The sequence below is a fragment of the Denticeps clupeoides genome, chromosome 11 (assembly GCF_900700375.1).
Source record: "Denticeps clupeoides chromosome 11, fDenClu1.1, whole genome shotgun sequence".
Lineage (NCBI taxonomy): Eukaryota > Metazoa > Chordata > Actinopteri > Clupeiformes > Denticipitidae > Denticeps > Denticeps clupeoides.
In genome coordinates this window covers 551271-574866 of record NC_041717.1, presented here as the reverse complement: position 1 = coordinate 574866, position 23596 = coordinate 551271, and the positions used below count along the sequence as shown (strand labels likewise).

Genomic DNA, 23596 nt, shown 5'->3' with positions numbered 1-23596 from the left:
TATTAGGATTTTATGGCAGTTTTTGTGTGAGGGTAGTCCTGAAGCATGGGGCACACGGGATAAGTAGAGTAGATTCACAATACAGCAATGGTTTCAACTTTTAAATGTTGTATTTTCAGAAATGGGTCTCTTAAAAAAATTAAGAGCAAATATTTCTCAAATGTCATGAGAATTTGAGTATTTGCAAGTTCACGGTTTAGCTATATCCCACATAGAAAACTAAACAAATATTTATTTTGAATTTAATAATAATTAGCAACATCAAATTAAAAAGACATTTAACTGTGAACTGAAACACTGCTGGAGCATAAACAGTGCAAAAGTGGACTGGAAGACATGCAGCTCCTTGCAGGAACATGTTCCTTTATTTCTAGAAGCAGAACAGAGCCACCAATAACATGACTTTGATATAAAAAGAGAAAAGTCAGTGAGGTCCATGTTGATCTGAGTCTTTTTCATAATCGAGGGCAACTCTTGATGCTCATCCGGGTTTGTGGGTTCTTATTAAGAACCCTGATATGGACCACTTGTCTGGTACTGTGTACAACCCATATGGCCCATAAGTGCCATCATTGCCAGACCAGGCCCATACCTGGTTGAAATACCACTTACTATCATGACAATTTCTATTTAAACTAGATGAACAAACATAGTGGGATCTATTTAGGGACAGAGCAAGTGGAAACGGAAAAGGGAAGGTTCACACTCTGAAGGGGACTCTCCACACACCACCACCTGAAAAACAAAATGTCAAGTTCAAGCAATTTATTGTCAGTGATGAAGCAGCACTTTCAATGGTCCCTTGGTAGAACGATGTGAGGATGGGAGGAGGGAGGTTGGCCTTCTTCAACTTCCTGAGGAAGTGCAGACGTTGCTGGGCTTTCTTGGTGGTGGAGGTGGTGTGAAAAATGTCATGAAGAATCACCATCTACATACATTGTCTCGTGTTGCATAAATGTTAAAAGTGTTAAACTTTAATTTTATGGTTACCGATTATGTCAGACACTCTACAGGAGATGACTGACCCAATATACTAACTAACTTTTCTATCTGATAATAGACTATGGTGTCAAAAGCTGGACTAAAGTCTAAGAGAACTACCACATACACAAGGTCCTGGTCAGATGATTCTGATACTTTCTAATACTTTCAGTAGGGCAGTTTTTTGTACTATGGTTTTGTATGAACGGTTTCATTTTATTTGTGTTCAAAAAAGCACAGTGTTGTTGTCCTACCACCTCTTCGAGGATTTTTGGTTGGAATATTGTTCTGTAATATGCCAAAACACCTGGATAAATGATTTTTTTTAGCAGTGGTTTTAAGGAATATACAGTGCATCCGGAAAGTATTCACAGCGCACTTTGTTCACATTTTGTTATATTAGAAAATGGATTAAAAAATGTTTCCCTCAGAATTCTAGACAACACCCCATTATTACAATGTGAAAAAACATTTACTTGAGGTTTTGGAAAATGTATTAAAAATAAAACAATGAGAAATCACATGTACATTAGTATTCACAGCCTTTGCTCAGTACTTTGTTGATGCACTTTTGGCATCAATTAAAGCTTCAAATCTTTTTCAATATGATGCCACAAGCTTGGCACACCAATCTGTGACCTGGCAGAACAGAAGTTGTAAAAAAACACATTTATTCAGATGTTCAATCGGATTAAAGGACATTCAGAGAGTTGTCCTGAAGCCACTCCTTTGAGTCTGAGTAAAAGAGCACACTTGTCTTTGTTTTTCATGTTCTGAGAGTTCTTCAGGTGCCTTTTACTAAGGAGTGTCTTCCGTCTGGCCACTCTATCATACAGGCCTGACTGGTGAATTGCTGCAGAGATTGTTACCCTTGTAGAAGGTTCTCCTCTGTCCACAGAGGACCTCTGGAGCTCTGACAGAGTCACCATCGGGTTCTTGGTCACCTCCCTCAAGCCCCTTCTCACCTCATTGCTCAGTTTAGGTGGCCTGCTAATTCTAGGAAGAAGCTTGTTGATTTTGGACTTCTTCTTCCACTGTGTTCATTGGGACCTTCAAATCAGCAGAACTTTTCTGTAACCTTCCCCAGATTTGTGCCTGGAGACAATTCCTTTGACTTCATGCTTGGTTTGTGCTTTGACATGAAATGTAATATGTAAAAAGGTGTGTTCCTTTTCAAATCATGTCTAATCAACATTTTTTTCCCCACAGGTGCATCTCAATTTTGAGCTTCATGGCAAAGGCTGTGAACACTTATACGTGTGATTTCTCAGTTTTTTTTTATAATTTGGCCAAAAATAAACTTTTTTCACATTGTCGCTATTGGGTGTTGTGTGTAGAAGTTTAGAAAGTAGAAATGAAGCGTAGTTACTGATTGATCAGTTTAGTCTACAGAAAGCTAAGTGTCTATCTCTATTGAGCCTGAGCCTTGTGACATTTAACAACATGGAGGACACAGAAACGATGCAAACCTGGAAGTGGTGAGCAAAGTGCTGACCACAGGAATACCGGTGTTGCAAACACCGGTATTTCTCAAACTTTCAAACGTTTCTGGGAAGATGTAAAAAGCAAATGGACTTTGCAAAAGAAAATTCAAGATGCCAAGTTCAAGCCTGCCAAATGCTTTAAATGTGAATGTAAATGTGAGATGCGATGAGCCAGATGGAGGGAGTTACCAAATGCATAGACGACATGGAGGAAAGAATACCAAATATGGAATGATTGGAGTTAAAAACACCCAGACTCATTTACTTCTTAACCAACGGTATACATTCAGTATAAAGTATTTGACTTGGAGAGGCACTCCAGGCCTAATAACAACAGGATCTGGGAAAACTGAAGTTAACACAGTAAACTGACATTTATTCAGGAAAGGAAATGAAGAAATGTTCCCTGTTCAAAACAAATTGTGACATCCACAAATCTGTGACAGCACTGGGCCCTGATGCCCAGAACATTAGTATTTGGTATGTATTGATTGACAGCCTTTGTAAGAGGAGTTCAGCTGAAGTACCTGCATCCTGGGGCACGTCTACATGACATTTTAAGGCTGCAATAGTCATACTATATTATTAATACAATCATATTATGACTGTAATACTATCTGCAATGTGACCTAGATGAACTGAGAAGCAGCTGTAAACTGTGAACTTGTGAGGTTATAACACATCAAATTGTTTTAGTCATAGCCTCCATAGCGTGAATACAGAAGGTTTGTCCAAACATTGGACTGCTAGTGAATGTACAGAAAGCTTAAAAACATGTCATATATTTGTTTTATTACAATAATAAATGTTTTAGTCAGTTATGTTTTTTTGCCCACTGTCACACAAGTCTCTCAAATTGTTATACTGGCCTTTGCATGTATTCACCACAGTTTGCTAAACAACACATCATGTGTTAATGTGTATTTCTCAGCAATGGCACTTCTGTACAGTGAGTGTGTGTTTCTCTGCTCTCCATAGTCACTGATCAGTCTCTCGGTTCATGAGCTTCACCCCAGCTGTCCTTCATCAGTCTGTAGTAAAGAGAGCGTGGGTCCTTGTGCTAGAGTGGGTTTGGCTTTACCACGGACAGGCATGTGATAGCGTAGCTTTCTCCAGAAACGTGCTGAAGGGTAGATAAATGTGAACGAAGCCTGCTCCTCCACCTCCTCTTCTCTGCTCCATGCTCCCATCCCACACCATCTCCTGCTCCTCCACAGCCTCAGTGCCCCCTGCTTCCTTCTGATGAGGCGCAGCGATTCTGGGAGAGATGAAGGGTGACGAACCTCCCCCACTTCAATTAGCACCACTCGCAGCGTCCCTTCCACCAGTGCCCGGTGGAGCCCCATGTGCTGCTCCGCCCACTGCTCCACCCTCTGCCACACCTCCACCACACCCTCACAGCTGTCACTGTACAGCAGTAGCAGACGGCGGCTGAGAGACAGCTTCTGGTCCACCACGTCCACCAATGCTGCAGACATGAAAGACCCCTGTATTACTAGGATGTGGTTGAACTGGTCAGTGAATTTTACCAGTAAGTGTTGTATTTTACCTTCTCCAGGCAGCCCATCCCGTCCCAGGATAAATAGCCTGTATCCATAGCGACCCTCCAGCAGCTGGGGCAAAGTACACAGGGCAAAGTTTTCAACTGCTTCACCAAACTGCCCAGTGTGGTGCGGATAAGTCACGTACGCATCATACAGCTTCCCATCACTGTCTGATGCACAGCAGGAAACAGCAGAAGAAATCAGACCACAGCAAAAGCATGATTGAAGAAAATAATCTGCCCACACACACCACAACTGAGAAAAACAAATACTGCTGCTCTAATTATCCTGAGAAATGGGGTCACAGCCACACTAGCACTGTCAAAAACAGTCCCATACACATTTCTGATCCTAAACTTCAGAAAATACCTTTGCTCGAATACAGATGTGGCAGCATGCTCCTACACCAGAGAGCCAGCTCAATCTTCAGTAGGCGGTACATAACCATGCCTGTGACAAAGAACAGGGCCACACCTCCAAGCACCATCCCCACAGGAAACTGGAAGTCTGGGTCTGTTCAGAAACAAAATCAGAATTCAGCTGCAATTCAATTAGACACTCATTCTTTAATGCAAGAAACATGGGTTTTATCAAGCTTATCCACATACCCTGAGTGTCTCCACACATACCCTTAGTGTAACTACTGATTGTAAGTGGCTCTGGATAAATGCCGTAAATGTAAATGTGATATTCTCCATAATCATATTCTCCATTACGCTGTGATGGTCTAGTATAAATGCACATTCAGTTACAGCCCTAATATTTTGTCTTCCTCATATATCACACAGCTGTCGTTTTGAGCCTGTTCAGGTTAATGGGAAAAATTAACCTGAAAATTACGCTCATGTTAGTCAAAGTAAAAGTGAAGTGATTGTCATTATAATACACTGCAGCACAGCACACGGTGCACACAGTGAAATTTGTCCTCTGTATTTAACCCATCACCCTTGGTGAGCAGTGAGCAGCCATGACAGGCGCCTGGGGAGCAGTGTGTGGGGACGGTGCTTTGCTCAGTAACACCTCAGTGGCACCTTGACAAAACGGGATTCAAACTGGTAACCTTCTGATTATTGGGCCACTTCCTTACCGCTAGGCCACCACTGCCCCAGTGAAGGCAATCCAAAGAAACTCCTGTAACATTTGTGTCCATGGCATTTATGTGAGAAAAAAAGCATTAAAACATGCTTTGACTTGTTTTATTGTTTTAAGACAAACATGAATTCATTGCACAGTAAACAGAGAAGTTTATTACTCGTAATTGTCCATCCATTCACTTTGTGGTGTGAACTCTACACCTCTCACCTGTGAGCTGAGTGCAAGTGCAGAGAGAGTTTTTTTGTTTGTTTATTTTCAACTTTTTTTTTTCTGCTATAAAGATGATGGTTCTATTCTATTCTTCCAGATTTTAATAATGTGTTGGACAGTTCTTAACCCAATTTTAGTAGTTTCAACAATCTCCTCAGATGTTTTCTTTGATGCAATAATCTGACTCACAACCACAGGATGTGTTTTCTGATATGGTTTAAGAAATGAGAAGCTCACAGCACCAGTTCGAGTTAAATAACTTGTTCCCAACATCATCATCCATGCTGTAATTATCCAAAGGGAGGGTTGTGCCAATTTGTTTTGTGGTGAGTGAGTTTTGCAGGTATGTAAAGATGTGACAATAGATGTGAGCTTACCTGCAGGCTGGAGGGTGAAACTAGCCTGAGGAAAGCCGCGGTCGCTGAACACTAAACACGTGAAGTTGATCTTCAAGTCTTCCTTCCGTACTTCAGAGAAGCTCAGCGCACGTTCTAGAATCACACCATCTGGCTTTTTCTTCTCCCTAAAAAACACACACACACACACCTCACATCAGATGTGCACACACAGTTTGTATAAATACAGACATGACCCCTTTAAAAATCTGGATACATACCACAACATGCCCATTCATGAACACTCACACACCTTAGGCGTGACTGATGGATGCGTGCAGTGGGGTTTTTGGAGATAAAGTCATCCAGGCCAATCCATAGCACTTCTACATTGTGGTCCCCTGTCCCTGGGACAAATACCTGGCACTGAGTAGTGAAGGAGGATCCTACATGCACAGATAAGTAGAACACCATGATTGACCTCTTGAAAGGAATTGCATGGGAATGACCGTTTCAGTCAAGCTTCATTGTATTTTTGGTGAAATTGTATGATTCCACCAAATATATCCTGTTGCAAGTGATTTTTTTTACATTTTTAAGACAGAAAAAAATGAATACTTTTGCCAGTCAAAGACAGCTCACTCACCGAGATGTGCCTTAATGCTGTCCCCTGCTGGCTCAATGACGTGAGGCAGGTAAGTAATTTCCACTGAAAAGAGTTCCAGACAGAAGAATGAGATTCACCCCAGCATGAACATATGATACAAACATTCATATCAGACACATACAACAAAAAATGTGACAATCATGACTGCATGGCACATCCCATTATCTCGATCACTTAATGCAGCGCATTCATTTTACAGTCATTTCTATATAGTATTGTTATTAAAACAAGTTAAGTATCAAGTACTTTCAAGCAAACGGCACAAAAATGCACAAAAACGTGCATAAGCACAGATTTCTATGAACAACTAAGACATTTACCTAAAACAGTCAATACAGGTGGCATTTCCATGACTGAATCTCTAGACAGGGTCTGTCAGAAATGCTATAAAAATGTTATGAATAATTATCATAATTTTGTTGCCAAACAATTTCATCTAAGAGGGGACATCTCACCAATAATTTCACATTCGATGGTCTCAGACACACGACCTCTGACCCCTGCAATATCAAAGGTCATTACGCATGTATAATTGCCAGCTTCATCTGGAGAAATGTCTTTCACATGAAGATAGTCATCCATGGGCAGAAATCTCCCTCCTTTTTCAATCAAGTTGCAATCCTGTCACACAAATGGAATACATACAGAGTGGAGGAGAGAAACAGAAAGAAGTTACCCCTTCATTGACAGTGGCATTTCCACAACATGATGCACGCTTTAGAAAGGTTCTGTTTATAATGAACTAATCTGGGATCTACTGCACTGAGCAAATTATAAATATTTTCTACTGAATGCAATTATCTTGTACTTTTTCACATCTTCACAGAGTATCTATCACAAGTTTCTAGTGAAAGACAACATGGTTCCCCAGTGGGCCCATCTATGTACTGTGGCGCCATGTTTGGTGGCTTGGTTCACGGCTGGATGTCTTCAGAGGTTTGGGGTAATTGCAGGCCCCTTCAGAGCAGCGAACACCTCTCAGATGTGGGTTGGTCTGATCTTTTGATCTGCCCTATGTGCTGGCACCACCTTGCTGTGGGGTGTGGGAAGCCAGGGTGGTGGTGCAAGGGGGTGGTTGCATGCTATAGGGCAGGTAGACGTTGATGGGAGTGTGTCCTGGTGATGTTTGTGTCAGAATGTGTAAGACTGGGTCTGGGGTTTGTTTTGCATTGCCCCTTGATTCATAGAGGCGTGGCACCATTTCCGTGATCGGCACCATTTGCTGCAATTACAGCTTGACAGTGATGTCTCATGCTCCTCACTGTCTCATGTCTCACCTCACTCACTTGTTCCAGGGCAATGAGTTTCACTCTTCCACAAGTGCTACACGCAGTTCTGCAGTTCACGTGGGGGTAGGGGTACAGCATTACAGCATTTATCAGACGCCCTTATTCAGAGCGACTTACAATCAGAAGTTACAGGGACAGTCCCCCTGGAGCAACTTAGGGTTAAGTGTTTTGCTCAGGGACACAATGGTAGTCAGTGGGATTTGAACCTGGGTCTTCTGGTTCGTAGGCGAGTGTGTTACCCCTAGGCTACTACCACCCTGAATCCTGATCCGCCAAGGTGCCACTGAAGTGCCACTGAGCAAAACACCGTCCCCACACACTGCTCCCTGGGAGCCTGTCATGGCTGCCCACTGCTCATTCAGGGTGATTGGTTAAATGCAGAGGACAAATTTCACTGTGTGCACCGTGTGCTGTGCTGCTATGTATCACAACGACTATCACTTTCACTAGGGGTGTTACAAAATATCGATACAGCAATATAATTTAATATTTGATGTGGTGGTATTGTATCGATACAGGGACATCAAATATTGATATCTTTGTATACATATTTAGTCCAAAATTCAGTTCATGTAAAATTATGCATAGACTGTACACATCATCTTGTATATCATCTCTGTTTTAACATTTCCAGTGAACTGTAGAATATCGCAATGTACAGTATCACAATATATCTTGATATAATCATATCATGATCCATGCTTTGTGATATGTATCGTATTGTTAGATCCTTGCCAATAGGCACCCCTACCTAGTACCCATATTCCCTACTGTCAAGCATTGTTGTGGCAGCATTAACAACAACAACAACATTTATTTCTTATTTAGCCCAAAATCACATTCAGTTTGTCTCAATGGGCTTTGATCATGTATTGGAGAGAATGTGAATGTGTGTGTATCACTAGCAGAACATCATACCTTGTACCATTTTATAATGTACTGGTCCACCATCTCTTTATATGGCTTAAGGGGGCAGTTGAGGAAACCATTGGTGAGCGCTGTGAGCCTCTGGAAAGCTTTCTGAGGTCGGCCACATTCTTCAAGGAAGGTAGAGTCCACCTGCATTACTGTTGCTTGTCTGAAGCAGTGCTGTGGAGTACTGCACATACACAGAGGAAGGCATATGTGTGAACTCAGGAACCATATCATGCAATGTTTTACAGACATATATGCACGCACACACACACACACACACACACACACACACAGACACACACACACTGCCCTCTATAATTATTCATATCCCTGGTTAAGATGTGTTTAAAAATTTATTTAATTGTTATTGCAGAAGTATACTCTCACACTGAAAATTGTAGAAAAATGTAACTTTCAACTCTATGATCTTAACCTTATTTTTCATACAATCACCTGTTCCACAATTATTGGCACCCCTAACAATTCCTAGGAAATCAATGTAATAATTTCTACAGTAGTTCCTCATCCTCGTCTTCCTCCGCTTTTCCGGGTCCGGGTCATGGGGGCAGCATCCCAAGTAGGGAATCCCAGACAGCCTCAACCAGCTCCTTCAGCAGGACCCCTAGGTGTTCCCAGACCAGACTGGAGATATAATTTCTCCAGCATGTCCAGGGTTGATCCAAGGGCCTCCTGTCGGCAGGACATGCCCGAAACACGTCCCCAGGGAGGCGTCCAGCAGGCATCCTGACCAGATGCCCAAACCACCTCAACTGGCTACTCTCAATGTGGAGGAGCAGCGGTAACTCCTCAATGTCTGAACTCCTTACCCTATCTCTAAGGCTGTGCCCAGCCACCCTACAGAGGAAACTCATTTCGGCCACTTGTATGTGCGATCTCATTCTTTCGGTCATTACCCAAAGCTCATGACCATAGGTGAGGATTTACCATGACAGATCAGTTCAGCATCCGCATCACTGCAGACGCTGCCCCAATCCGCCTGTCGATCTCCTGCTCCCTTCTTCCCTCATTCATGACCAAGACCCTCAGATACTTAATTCTCCTCCACTTGAGGCAGGACCTCTCTCCCCACTTGGAGTTGGCAAGCCACCCTTTTCCCATCGAGAACCACGGTCTCAAGATTTGGAGGTGCTGATCCTCATCCCAGCCGCTTCACACTTGACTGCAAACCTACCCAGCAAGAGCTGAAGGTCAGAGCCTGATGAAGCTAGGAGGACCACATCATCTGCAAAAAGCAGAGACGAGATTCTCATGGCACCAAACTTGATACCCTCCACACCAAGGCTGCGCCTAGAAATTCTGTCCATATAGGTTATGAACAGAACCGGTGACAAAGGGCAGCCCTAGCGGGGTCCAACCCTCACCAGGAACAGGTCTGACTTAATGGCGGCTACTATTGACTAGACCCTCCTCTCCAGTTCCTTGAACCCTGCTTGGTCGTCTGCTGCTTCTGGAGATCCACAGACCAGCCATGCCCTGTAGCCTCCTTCTTCAGCCTGACGGCTCCCCTAAGCTCTGGTGTCCACCAGCAGGTACGGGGGTTACTGCCACAACTGGCAACCCTTTGACCACAGCTAGCAACAGCCACCTCAACAATTGCAGAGCGGAACAAGGTCCATTCGAACTCAATGTCCCCCACTGCTCTTGGGACGTGGTCAAATTTCTACCGAAGGTGGGAATTGAATCTTGACAGGTTCTTCTGCCATGCGTTACCAGAAAACCCTCACTATACGTTTGGGTCTGCCAGTTCTACGTGGTATCTTCCCCTGCCATCTGATCCAACTCAGGTGATCAGTTGACAGCTTTGCTCCTCTCTTCACCTGAATGTCCAAAACATATGGTCATATGGTCAAAACATAAGTCAATCATCGACCTGCGACCTAGGCTGCCCGGGTACCAAGTGTACCGATGGCCATCCTTATGTTCGAACATGGTGTTCATTATGGCCAAACTGTGGCTTGCACAGAGGTCCAATAACGAAACACCTCTTGGGTTCAGATCCGGAGGGCAGTTTCTCCCAATCATGCCCCTCCAGAGCACTCATCCCAGGTACGCCAAAAAGGATGGGTACTCTAAGCTGCTATTTGGCGCATAAGCACAAACAACAATCAGGACCCGTTCAATCAGGACTCTCATCCTCCGGGTCGGGTACACTTGCTCTTTGTTCTTTCTGCCATGAAAGGTCTTCTGAAACATTCTTTGTCTCACCCTTTACCTAGGACCAATTTGTCATGGGAGACCCGACCAGGGGCACCAAGTGCCCCAGACAACATAGCTCCTAGGATCATTAGGGCTCTCAAAGTCCTCCATCACTATAAGGTGACGGTTCAAGGAGGAGTACAGTACAGTACAGTAGTTTACAAAGTTAATCAGAGTGTCTATGAACAATTAATTAGTATTTCATCACTTCCTGTTTCCCTGGGGTATAAATATGATGTGGCACAGAGGTCACTTCTCTAATTTACTCTTTAACAAAGAAAGACAAAGAAACATGCCATTCAAATATGGCAGATCAGGCAATGCCTACAAGAATATAGCCACTTGTCTACACCTGCCCATATCTGCAGTCAAAGGAATCATTCAGAAATTTAAAACAAATGGAAATGTGGTAAGTAACCACATATTTCAGTATTGGTCGTACAGTGCAACCGTCTGCCTCTGCTTCTGTTTGTTTTTCTCCGAGACACGGAATCAAGCGCCCAGACTACTGGCAGACCCCAGTGATCAGACCAGCAAATAAATCCTGGTTCCTGACAACTGCTTTACAAGGACAAAACATGAAACAAACCAGAGGGTCACCACAGCCACCACCACCGTTACAACTACAGCTTCAGGGATCTTCAAATAGAAGAAACATCATTATGGACACGTAATCTAGACCATGGCACTGAATACATCCTGGACTTCTCCAACCCTACAACCGTAGGACTTATCATTATATCATATCCAACCCTGCACTGACACCATTTGCAGGCTTACTCTACCCTGGAAGGGGGTCCCTCTCTGTATCACTCCTTCCCAAGGTTTCTTCCTCTCTTTTTTTTGTGTGCAGTTTTTCCTTGTGTGCAGAAGGGTCAAGTGTGGGGGGTGTCAACTGTAGGGCCTGTCAAAGCCCATTGAGACATACTGTATGTGATTTTGGGCTATATAAGAAATAAATGTTGTTGTTGTTGTTGAAAGTGGGTGGTAGTAGCCTAGTGAGTAACACACTTGCCTATGAACCAGAAGACCCAGGTTCAAATCCCACGTCCCTGAGCAAGTCACTTAACCCTAAATTGCTCCAGGGGGGCACTGTCCCTGTAACTACTGACTGTAAGTCGCTCTAGATAAGGGCATCTGATAAATGCTGCAAATGTAATGTATGTAATGGTGAACAAGCCTGGACGAGGACACAAGTTTATTTTGCCTCCATGCACAGTGAAGAGGATGGTAAGAGATATAAAAAGTTTTCCAAAGCTCACTGTTGTGACAAATTGTAGCGTCTTGGGGTCACAAAGTCTCTACGAGGTACTATCTAAATGCCAACAAGCTGTTTGAGAGGTATGCACGAAGAAAATTCTCACTCACAATCATAAACGCAAATGGGTTCAACTGAGACCGTGTGCTTTGATGAGATGAGACCAAGATAGCTTTTTTGCAACAAACACTCTTTTTGCAACAAAAAAGCTGGTCTGGCCGAACACAAAAGATGAGTATGCAGAATAGCACATCATACCCGCGGTAAAGTATGGGGGATGATCGGTGATGCTGTGGGCCTGTTTCTCTTCCAGAGGCCCAGAAACCTTGTTAGGGTGCATTATATCATGAATGCTTTAAAACACCAGGACATTTTAAAGCTAAATCTGGAGGCCTCTGCCCGAAAGCTTATGAGTAGTCATGGGGTTGACTCTAGATAATGACCCTAAACATGTGGCCAAATCTACACAGAAATGGTTCACCAGACACAGAATCAAGATCCTCCCATGGCCATCTCAGTCCCCAGACCTCAACCCCATTGAAAACCTTTGGAGTGAGCTGGAGAGGAGAATGCAGAGGAGAGGACCCAGGTCGCTGGATGATTTAGAGATATTGTGAAGAGAATGGTTGAAGATTCCTCTTTCTGTATTTTCCAATCGCCTTTTTTCCATTTGACTCCTGTTTTATTTATTACTGAATTTATTAGAAGGTAAAAAACACATCTTAATCAGGGGTGCCAATATTTATGGAGGGCAGTGTATATACACACACACATACACATATATATTACACACTTATTGCTACTTATTGCATCAGTTGGAGTTATTTATTCAGTTGCAGTAATTATCCAATCATATAGTCCTATCAAAATAAATACGTATCAAAACTTTAATTCAATCTTGTTTTGATATGCCAACCCTGTTAGTTGGTTGTCAGCTTTATAATCTAGTTGTTGTATTATTCTACAGCCAATTAAATCACTTTATTGTTCTTGTAACATCTATACACATAATTATTTGCTACATGTCATAACAAATTTTTTTGGTCCATTATAAATCAATCACATGGTCAAAACTCATTCTTCAGAAATGTTTTTAATGACTGGAATGAATGCATGCCTAGAGACCAATTATCAGTTCCAAGGGTATTCATGCTGTATTCATTAACTTAAAGAAGCAATAAACCTGGCTTCACACTAGTAGAGTATCTAGTGCATCAGCCAATGTGGGTTCAAACTTTGATAGTGACAATTTATTATTCTTTCAGATTTTTTCTATTATAATCAATTTCAGATTATTTTCCATGATAAAACAAGTTCATTTGTTTATTACTCTAATGTAAATTTTATGTTCCTGACATAAAAACATTAGCCCTCAGCTGCAAGGATGCTATTAAAGTTTAAGGGATGTCTTTTTGCCACTATACTAAAAATGATTAATATATTCCTGCATATATCAGTAGAATAAATATATATTTCAGAAACCCAGGACATGATAGATAGATTACAACCTGAATTGGAAAGGATTTTAAAAATGATTTACTTGACTATACACACGTAGTCTCCCTCATCCTCCTCCAGAATGCTGAAGAACCAGAGGGATGTCCCTCGTACCAAAGTACGGCTTGTGTTTCCTGTGAGCTCTTGACCCGTGCTTTGCTTGTACCATGTGATGTTGTAGGAGTGCTCATGGTAGTCAAAAACCGAGGGGTCAACCAGGGTGCAATTCATCATGGCAGCATCTCCAGGCACTGTGTACACCCGATCAAATGCTACGATGTAGTCCTTACAGTCATTATAATCTGCATTTTCACACACAAAATGTGCAAATTCACGTCAACATTTTTGCATTGTATTTTATTCTATTGTACTTCAACTTGTATTTTGTTCATACCTTCCAGTGTCATGGAGACTGCAGAGTTCACAGAGATCAGCAGTGAGAGCAACTTAAGAGCCATACCTGATGGAGAAGAGATTTAGTGAATCCCAAACACACACAAATATCTTTAATAAGGACATTGATTATTAATCCAGAAACATGTGAGTTAAGCAGCTGGCATGTCATAAAATATAAATAACTTGGTTTCCAGCATATGTAGTCTTCAATAGCAGTTTTGGGAGACCACAAGGGGGTGATCTATAATAACTCATTTGCAAGTTAAATTAACCAAAAAGGCAACAGAGTGAACAAGAAACTTTTTTTTATTGTAGATTAAAATGAAGTAGAAAGCAAACTTATTAGATGCAGAATTTAAATGTTACTTTTCAGTTTCTGATCTTTTCCCATATCTTCTTGACCTGTCCACCCATCCATCTATTTATCTATTTTAATGAATCTATGGCCCAGTGAGCTATTTGCGCAAGGTACTGTCCCCACACACTGATCCATTCATGACTGCCCACTACACACTTTGTTGTGTACACCATGTACTGCCTTGTGTTGTTTCCCAATGACAACTGATCACTTCCATATCAAAATATATTGATAAAATAATGTGCTTATCAATAATCAGTACAATGAATCACATTTGATGACAATTAATTTCAGTATTTAGACAAAGAGTACATTACATGGCTATTGTTGATTATTGTTGTCTGAAGGCCTCAACCTTAAACTGAAAGAAGTAGAACAGCTGATTCAGAGCACTGAAAGGCAGACTTTCAAAAGTACCCTGATGTACTCTGATCCTGCACACAAGGCTTGATGCTTTGCCCTTAGGCCGATCTCAGTAGAAGGTTGCCCGGATAGAGTTTGAAAATTGGTGTCTGGTTCAGGGTCTGTCCAACTGGGTCAAACTATTTTACCATAACACACCAACAATAGACACTCAAAACCATCAGGGCTTGACCCCATGGTTCACTAAGACCATGACTGGGAAAATCAGAAAGGGAAACTCACTCATGCTGCTAATGCCTAGTTTCAGTCTACAGGAAATAAGGAGATGTAATAATGACACGAAAAGAATTAAATGCTCCCTTTTTCTCCCTTGGTCTCTCTGTGTGGAGGGAAAGGGGGTGTTTAGGGTATTAGTTGCACCAGGTTGTGCAGCAGATGGGAGTCTGTTAGTATTAGCAGCATTTCCCTTCCTCAAACAAATGGCCCTGGTCAAAGCTTCTGTTGCAGATTACAGGCACAGACTCTCTGTCATCACTAATGTCTCTCTGTGAACGTAAAATGAGCCATGAATTGTTCAGATGTCTCTGGGTCAGCCGTGTATATACATACTCCCAATACACACCTAAACAGAATGAAATTACAGATAAAGATATCATGAAAGAGTTTAAAAGTTCAGGCATGGGCGTGATATGGGCGAAAATCTTGTTATAAATATTTCATAATCCTAAACCTAGGCCAACCCCTTCTTTTGGCTTCTTCAAGCCGATTGGTCATCATTAAGATATAAATACCAACACACACACAGAGAGATTAGCAGACCTGACCTTTGCACTGTCAAGACAATTTAAAGGAAAGTGCATGCAACCAAATATTTCACAAGAGTGCATAAACACATGCATATCTGGAGCATGTGTGTATAAGAGAACAAGACAGAGAGAGAGACCACTGTGTCTGGTCTGGCAGGATTAGTTAAAACATTTGAGCATCCATGTTAATTCTACATCTCACAGGTCATAACCCCGCAATATTTAACATTTATCGTCCACAATGTGTGGAATTTGTTTAATATGTATCCTCAATATCCTGCCCATGTGTCGCAAACCACTAGCATCAAGTCCAAAAGGAGGCGGATCAAGAGGTCTGCAGCAGAAATGAAGACACTGTGCAAACAGTTTGATGACTATGTCCAAAACCTGGAATAGAAGCCACCATCATTGTTAGCATTGCCACTGAAGGGTTTGGAGATGAAGAAAAGAAAGCGCTGGAATACTCTTCATTTAGAATCACAGAACCGTAAAGATCCATAACGACAGGCAGGACATAAAAGCATAAAAGGGCCAGTGCAAAGAGGGAGGAGAGTGGGAGCACTCCACTTCTGCATCAAGGTCCAGAAAATGAGCAGCCATTATTACAAACCCATTCATGTACAAAAAAGAGCTGATATGCGTAGTGGGAAGCGGACAGAAAACACTAGAGCAGGCAGACAACCATGAAGGACAGCAAGAGTTGGAAGCAACCAACTTCTTAATAGACCCCTATATCCGTAAATGCAGTGGGACTTGTCAGAACTACATCTGAAGTTCAGGTTCAGAGCAGAGTGGTACTTCATGCAAAGTGTACATGATCTGTTCCAAAATTTTGATATGTCTGTCAAAAACCTAGGTGTGTTCTGGAGAAGAGGAACAAATCACTGAACATTGGAGAGTAGTGCTCTGTGTTGAAGAAAAGGTCTCTGTCAGTGTTGTTCCCAGGTGTGTGAGCACCTAAGACCACCTCAGTAGACACATCTGTCCAGAAGGGACACCGTGCATATTCCCAGCAGGGTCCAAGAACTACAATTTGAATATGAGGTTGTTATCAGGGCCCATTCCAATGAGATTTTGGATAACAAATTGGATTGAATCTTGGAAAGGGGTCGTTGAAAAGGATTCTGAAATCATAGTAAATCACCTAATCCAATCTCAGTTTTAATCTGGATCAAAAATTCACTTTGTGTTGTTAAAGAAATTGCACAATTGTAAAACTATAACAGTGGCAGTGAAAATAAAGTAGGAAATAAGACATGAGGCCAGTTGTTCTTTACAGAGCCAGTAGCCTACACTGTGGATTCCATTCAGAGTACCAGTAAACCGGATCTGGATTTCTGTGTTTGGATCATAGTGATCCAATCTAATGTTAATTTGAAAAACCAGCATAAAAGCAAACTGAATTAGCAGGTCCTGGATAGCAAAACAAGGGATTTCAAAATCCAGATCATTTCTATCCAGGTTAAACTGATTCAAAAACTGGGTCCAGGAGCTAGAGCAGACAGAGATAGGCAGGTACAACAGACTTGGTGAGCGTGTTCATGGAAATAACATTGCCACATAGTGCAGAGAGTGACCAGCCATCATTCCTGAATGACTTAACAGTCACCACAGAATCTTTTCCAGGCTGAAAAGGTGGTGGTGGGGCTAGGGCTGCACAATATTAACAGTATGCGATATATCAATTTGACAAACGGGAGAAATTTTGATTATACCGCAGAAATATCCACTCATCACGAAAATGACACAGTTGCATCACCTGCATGAAACCATGCCTACTTGCAGCATGAGCCATTAGTTTTGGGCGAGAGCACAGAGCACACGGCAGGGTTTCCGTGGATACAACTTCCTGCTGCCTTTGCTATGGACACACGTTGCCCTTTCAAAAACAGTTACATTTAAATGTACTTATTAAATTATATATCACAATATTGACCATCTACAGTTAAATGTATATTGCTATATAAATTTTATGCCATATCACACAGCCCTAGTGACCCGACCAGGCCAACCAGATCATAATCAATGGCGCTGAGGAAGGACAGGTTCTGGTTCACAATTGCTGCTAAAGCCATCCCAACAATCACAGAGCCTGGTCGGTGTGGTCACTTGATGCCAAGCTGTGATAGGATCTTTTCTGACCACTTAAACAAATGAGAGCAAACATGCACAGACTTTGGGCTTGGACCATTTTCATAAAATACATTTATATATAACTATATTTGATGCACGTATCATTTTACAATACAACTATAATGTATGGGCCACCTCTATAATGAAAGTGAAGTGATTGTCGTTGTGAAACACTACCGCACAGCACACGGTGCACACAACATAATGTGTCTACTGATTTTAACCATCACCCTTGGTGAGTAGTGGGCAGTCATGACAGGCACCCGGGGAGCACTGTGTGGGGAAGGTGCTTTGCACAGTGGCACCTTTATGCCATTAAGTGCTTCCTTAACTGCTAGGCCACCACTGCACTTAGATCAGATGAACAGATGTGGTCTCGCTCTGTCTTACACGAGCCAGTTTCTGCAGGAGGGAACGTCCTGGACAGTCATCACAACATCTTGCCATACATATACAAACACACAAACCAAAAGCAGAACACCAAAGCAAGTAACACTACAAAATACCCCACAGTACACTTTATTGTAAACAATAATAATTGTTCTCCATTTGCTTTCCATTATCATTATTATACATTGTTGCAGACCTCAGACTGAAGAAATCCTCTCTGCACAGATACTTCTGACTGAGAAACACACTGTCTGAATATTCACATCCTCACAAGAACCAACTTCTACAACACACACAAAAACAAAGATTGAAAATCGTGGGGATACATTGCGCTGTTGTATTACGATCTGTGCTAGCGGCAACGTGTTAATGGTTTTCGCTTGAAATGATGAACAATCTTCGCTGGGCAGAACCTCACCTGTCAGTTTCCCGGATCGCCGCTACATGCCGCCTGTCTGTCGCCCGCGGCCGCTCACGGTCCGACGCTGATCACTGAATCCATGTTGTCGGCAGATCCCATACAGAAGTAAAAAGCCCGGACAGATCGCGCATATGAGCAAATCACTTCGAGCCGCCCTGTTGCAACTTCCTCCGCCGCCGCTGGACGCTGCCCCCCTTCCCCGGGGCAACACGTGCTGTTGAGCAACAAGCGGGCGGGGCTCCTGACGGATGACGTGGCTCGCAGAGCTGACGTACAAAATGTATGCAGTGATCACGCAATTTCCAAAATCATTCGTACTCTATACTACAGTCCTCATCCCACAGTCAGTACCTTTACATGATGTTAAAAAAATAATTTGTTGGACTTTAAGACTACTCATGCATATATGCAATCAGTTGGACAAAAACTGTTTGCAGTGTCAACATCTGCCTTTGGACAACTGATATTGTGCAACTCATTTGCAAAAATAAGTCAAGTGTACAGCACACATTGTACATGTGCATTTGCATACATTAAGCTGTACATTCACCACTCAATATGATGTACATTCACCACTCAATATGATGCCAATATGATGTAATAGATCAACCACAATGCAGGTGGAAACAGGACACATAATCAGAAGCTTGCCAGTTTGAAAAAATATAAACAAAAATATAACTGCAACACTCGCATTTTTCATGAGCTGAACTCTGAAACATTTTCTATATACACAAAAGACCCATTAATGTTTACAAATCTGTCTAAATCTGTGTCAGATAAATCCATCCCATTTCACAGGTGTGGCATATCAAGGTGCTGATTAGGCAGCATGAATATTGCACAGATGTGCCTTAGACCGGCAGCAATAAAAGATCACTCTGAGACGTGCAGTTTTATCACACAGCACAATGCCACAGATGTCACAATTTTAAAGGAAGCATGCAATTGGCAAGCTGACTGCAAGAATATCTACCAGAGCTGTTGCCCATGAAAAAATACATGTTCATTTCTCTACCAGAAGTCGTCTCCAAAGGTGTTTGAGAGAATTTGGCAGTACATCTGCAGCAACATTTGTTTTGCATAACCAAAGACTTGCACAAACTGTCAGAATCTGTCTCAGGGAAGCTTTGTCATCCTCATTGAGATCTGGACCTGACAGCAATTCCTCATCATAAAGGACATAACATAATAGAGTGGGCAAATGCTCACATTCAGTGGCATCTGGCACGTTGGAGAGGAATTCTATTTATGGACGAGTCCCGGTTTTCACTGTTTCACTAAGGCAGATGGCAGACAGCATGTGTGGCGTTGAGTGTGCAAACGGTTTGCTGACGTCAGTGTTGCGGATCAAGTGGCCCATGGTGTCAGTGGGGTTACGGTATCGGCAGGCATATGCTACAGACCACAAACACAGGTGCATTTTATTGATGCCACTTTGAATGCACAGAGATAATGATGATATCCTGAAGCCCACAACCATCCCATTCATCCACAACCATCCCATCATGATGCTACATGTTAATGAAATGTGCCATATTGCCAGGATCTGTACACAATTCCTGGAAGCTTAAAGCATCCCAGGTTTTGCATTGCCAGCATACTCACCGGACATGTCACCATTGAGCATGTTTGGGATGCTCTGAATGGATGTATATGACAGTAAAACTGTTTAAAGTTCAAATTGGCCTTTTCTTGTGGGCAGTCTGAGGCACACCTCTGCGATATTCGTGATATGCCATGCCTGTGAGGTGGAATAGATTATCTTGGCAAAGGAGAAGTGCTCACTTTAGCAAATAATGCTGAAACACCACTTTCATCATCCAAACTCAGTTCGTTAAGTTTATAGGGAGAAGTGATCTCTTCTCTGAGGGGTCACATTTCTGCAATCTGTGAACGGACATTTTCATATTCTGGCATATTTTTCAACAGAAATATTCAGCAGGACATTTAAAGCTGCTTCCTATGTAGTTTAGTACAAATATACAACATTTCAAAGAACGTTAGCTCCAGAGGGTATTTTAATCAGAATTTTAGCATCTGTATTGCATATTTTATTTGTATGTATTTCTTTTTGTTTATATTATATTATTTGTTAATGTTTTTCATTGTGGCATAATGCTTTAATTGCATGAAAACTTCTTTACAAATTACATTTCATAATAATGATTCAAGTTTAAACCAAACTTACATTAGATCAAATAAAGTGCATTGCACATGGTAGGATAGATGGAGCATCTATGGATGTATTTAAGTTGAGTGAAGGTCATCTCATTTCATATGAGCTGTTTTAGGATGTGAAAGTGCCTGAGGAGTAAAACTACTGGGCGCCTCTCACTTCTCCATGCCCCCAAACAGAGAACATGCTGCCTCAGCATTAAATCCAGATTTTTTCCTTGAGTTTAAGGAACATAACAAAGTGCGGTGCGACTGACTATGGGACAAAAACAACAGACCAAAAATTCTACTAGGAACTGAACAATTATCAATTATTTGATAGAATGAATATTAGTACGACAGTTTTAGTGTGATGAGTTTTAAATGATGGGCTGCCATCCAAGATCAAATGTCAGAGATCTTGGGAATTGGCATGTACATCTGAGGGAGGAAAAGAGAAGAGTTGTTTGTCATTGCAAAGCAGTGGTAGGATAATCCATGTGAGGAAATAACCTCACCAAGTGATCTCATGTAGAGGGAGAAAAGGAGAGGACCTAGTACTGAGCACCAAGTCTGCATGAAGCAGACGTGGATTCTTTCCAAGTCACTTGGCGAAGTTTAAAGTGAAAAGTGAAGTGATTGTCATTGTGATACATAGCAGCACAGCACACGGTGCATACAATGTATCACAATGACAATCACTTCACTTTAATGCATGGATACTGCAATGCTCAAACAAGTTCAAAATGGCACTACAAGAATCTTAACTGGAGCAAGATTGGCTATGGCTAAAATCTCGCATACAACTATAAACTATGAAATTATTTTATTAACATACAAAACTCAACATAGACTGGTCCCTGATTACCTGAGTGAGTTGTTAACAGAGTACTGCCCTGAACAAGAATTATGCTCACAAGGCTCCAGGCTTTTGCTGGAATGAAGAATTAACAAATTCTCAGAATGGTGGTAGTAGACTAGTGGTTAACACACTTGCCTATGAACCAGAAACAGAAGACCCTGTTTCAAATCCCACATAGTACCATTTTTTTAGAGGAAAGCCACTCTCAACTTGAAGTGAAGTGATTGTCACATGTGATGCACAGCAGCACAGCAAACGGTGCACACAGTGAAATTTGTCCTCTGCATTTAACCCATCACCCTGAGTGAGCAGTGGGCAGCCATGACAGGTGTGTGTGAGTGAGTGTGTGTGTGTGTGTGTGTGTGTGTGGGGGGGGGGGGGGGGGGGGGGGGGGGTGCTTTGATCAGTGGCACCTCAGTGGAACCTCAGTGGATCGGGATTCGAACCGGCAACCTTCTGGTTACGGGGTCGCTTCCTTAACTGCTAGGCCACCACTGCCCCACTTGTGCCCCACATTGTGACTCTGAGCGAACTTAACCCTAAATGGGGAACTGTCCCTGTAACCACTATTTGTAAGTCGCTTGTCAGTCCAGGCTAAAGACACATCTTTTTAGCCAAGCATTCCATAACAGTTAAAACACACATATATTATTACTGTCCTAGATAGTCCGTCAGTCCATTGTTGCACTCGAAATGTACAATGGCATCTACCATAACCACTCAGTCCTAGCCACCCCAGTTTTAATCTCTCTGAGCTATTCTAGATTCCGGTTAATTGATCTGATGATGAGACATACCTGCATGAAATCTACCAGATGGACAAAACAGCCACCAAGCTCAATAACTGCTGAAGCTAGATGGGATCTTCAAATGTATCATTATAATTGACATACACCGTGGACCATAATTGGACTGCTTGAAACCTACTCTAGACAGACATGGACCGACCATTTCTCTAATGCATCATGTTGGATTTTATTACCAACTTTTCCATTATACCTCTTGGGCTGTTTCGCTTGGACAAATCATTACCAACCCTGCACTGACACCTGTTGCACCCTCACTCTATCCTGGAAGGGGGTCCCTCTGACTCACTTTTGTGTCTCCCTTTTTCCCCTGGATATTTTTAGTGAAGTTTTTCCTTGTGTGCAGAAAGGGTCAAAGTGTGGGGGGTGTCAACTGTAGGGCCTGTCAAAGCCAATTGAGACAAACTGTGTGTGAATTTCGGCTAAAAAAGAAATACATGTTTCTGCAAAATCACTTGTTCAGTATTTAAATCTAACCTTCTTTACATGTTCTGTAAATAGGCTTCTAGACCAATGCAGAAGGAACCCTCTTTTTCCTGTAGAGGATGACAACAGATGCTCAGATGTAATGTCACAGTCAATGACTGACTGCCCATCAGGGACGCTGGGACATTTCCAATAGCATCAGTGAACAATTAATGGACAGTCAAAATGTCAAAATTCTTTCACCTGTTTGTCCCTGCTATATTCACTAGAGTCATGGCAAAAATATTTAAATGTTTACAGAACAGGTTTTGACAAATCATTGACTCAAGGCTTAATATTGTGAAAGCTGAGTCTGCACTGAGCTTCCTGTAGCTCCATACTGGAATTCTTGTAAATCTAAAGGTTGCCAACCAACAGAGAATAGATGGATAGCCTGATGACATCTGTGACCCACGCTGTGCTGTAATCCAGCCTAGCTCTCTTTTTGAGTGATCCAGAAGAAATGCCACTTTCATCACTCAATCTTATTTGGCAACATGAAAGGTGTTCTCTACTTCAAGCAGCTCCATCTTATTTTAAGTATGTCAGCAATGATTTCTAAGTCATTTAAGGCATTTGTGACTAGTAGAAAAGGCTGTGTTAGTAGAAAAACGCAGGGCTGGAGAGAGAGATGGTATGCTTCAAAAACGTTGTGCAAAATTTGAAATTGCAGTCTATACATTGTGTATTTTATTTAATATTTTAACATCTTTTACCACACATTTGTATTTAATGTTTTTTATGCATAATCTTATGAAAGTTCCCAGACAAATGACAATGATAATGATAACCACTGGCATTGTAAGACTGAATATTAATGGATATAATTATGAAAATCAAATAGGGAACATGCAAGACAATACAATATTTAATTTAGAAATAAATGAAATAGTGTAACAATACTTTCATGTAGCTGAAAGTGCCAGTTTTGTTATGCATTTGTCTGT

General features: G+C 41.9%; 1 protein-coding gene across 3 annotated transcripts; it reads right to left on the bottom strand.

Annotated features, from left to right (window-relative positions):
• Positions 1 to 2820: 2820 nt before the first annotated feature.
• On the bottom strand, positions 2821 to 18642 carry LOC114800054 (interleukin-1 receptor type 1). 3 transcript variants are annotated; one of them, XM_028997111.1, is made up of 11 exons: positions 18357 to 18638; positions 13887 to 13952; positions 13536 to 13794; positions 8524 to 8704; positions 6772 to 6937; positions 6296 to 6358; positions 5963 to 6095; positions 5692 to 5837; positions 4379 to 4522; positions 4015 to 4179; positions 2821 to 3933 (listed from the first exon to the last, which is right to left on the bottom strand). In XM_028997111.1, the coding sequence occupies exons 2-11, from the start codon at positions 13948 to 13950 to the stop codon at positions 3473 to 3475; spliced, it is 1782 nt and encodes a 593-aa protein (XP_028852944.1). In that variant the 5' UTR covers positions 13951 to 13952; positions 18357 to 18638; the 3' UTR covers positions 2821 to 3472. The 3 variants fall into 3 exon arrangements, with proteins under 3 accessions (XP_028852944.1, XP_028852945.1, XP_028852946.1); XM_028997113.1 differs by having other exon boundaries at positions 3738 to 3933; positions 4015 to 4078; positions 18357 to 18642; XM_028997112.1 differs by lacking the exon at positions 18357 to 18638 and having other exon boundaries at positions 13607 to 13794; positions 13887 to 13949.
• Between the last annotated feature and the right edge of the window lie 4954 nt (positions 18643 to 23596).

Excerpts from the sequence above, each read along its gene's own strand:
- LOC114800054 (XM_028997111.1), bottom strand. The coding sequence starts at position 13,950 with ATGGCTCTTAAGTTGCTCTCACTGCTGATCTCTGTGAACTCTGCAGTC. Across the intron at positions 13,795-13,886 it reads AGTCTCCATGACACTGGAAG|ATTATAATGACTGTAAGGAC; the intron begins GTATGAACAAAA and ends GTGAAAATGCAG. Across the intron at positions 6,938-8,523 it reads ACATTATAAAATGGTACAAG|GATTGCAACTTGATTGAAAA; the intron begins GTATGATGTTCT and ends TTTGTGTGACAG.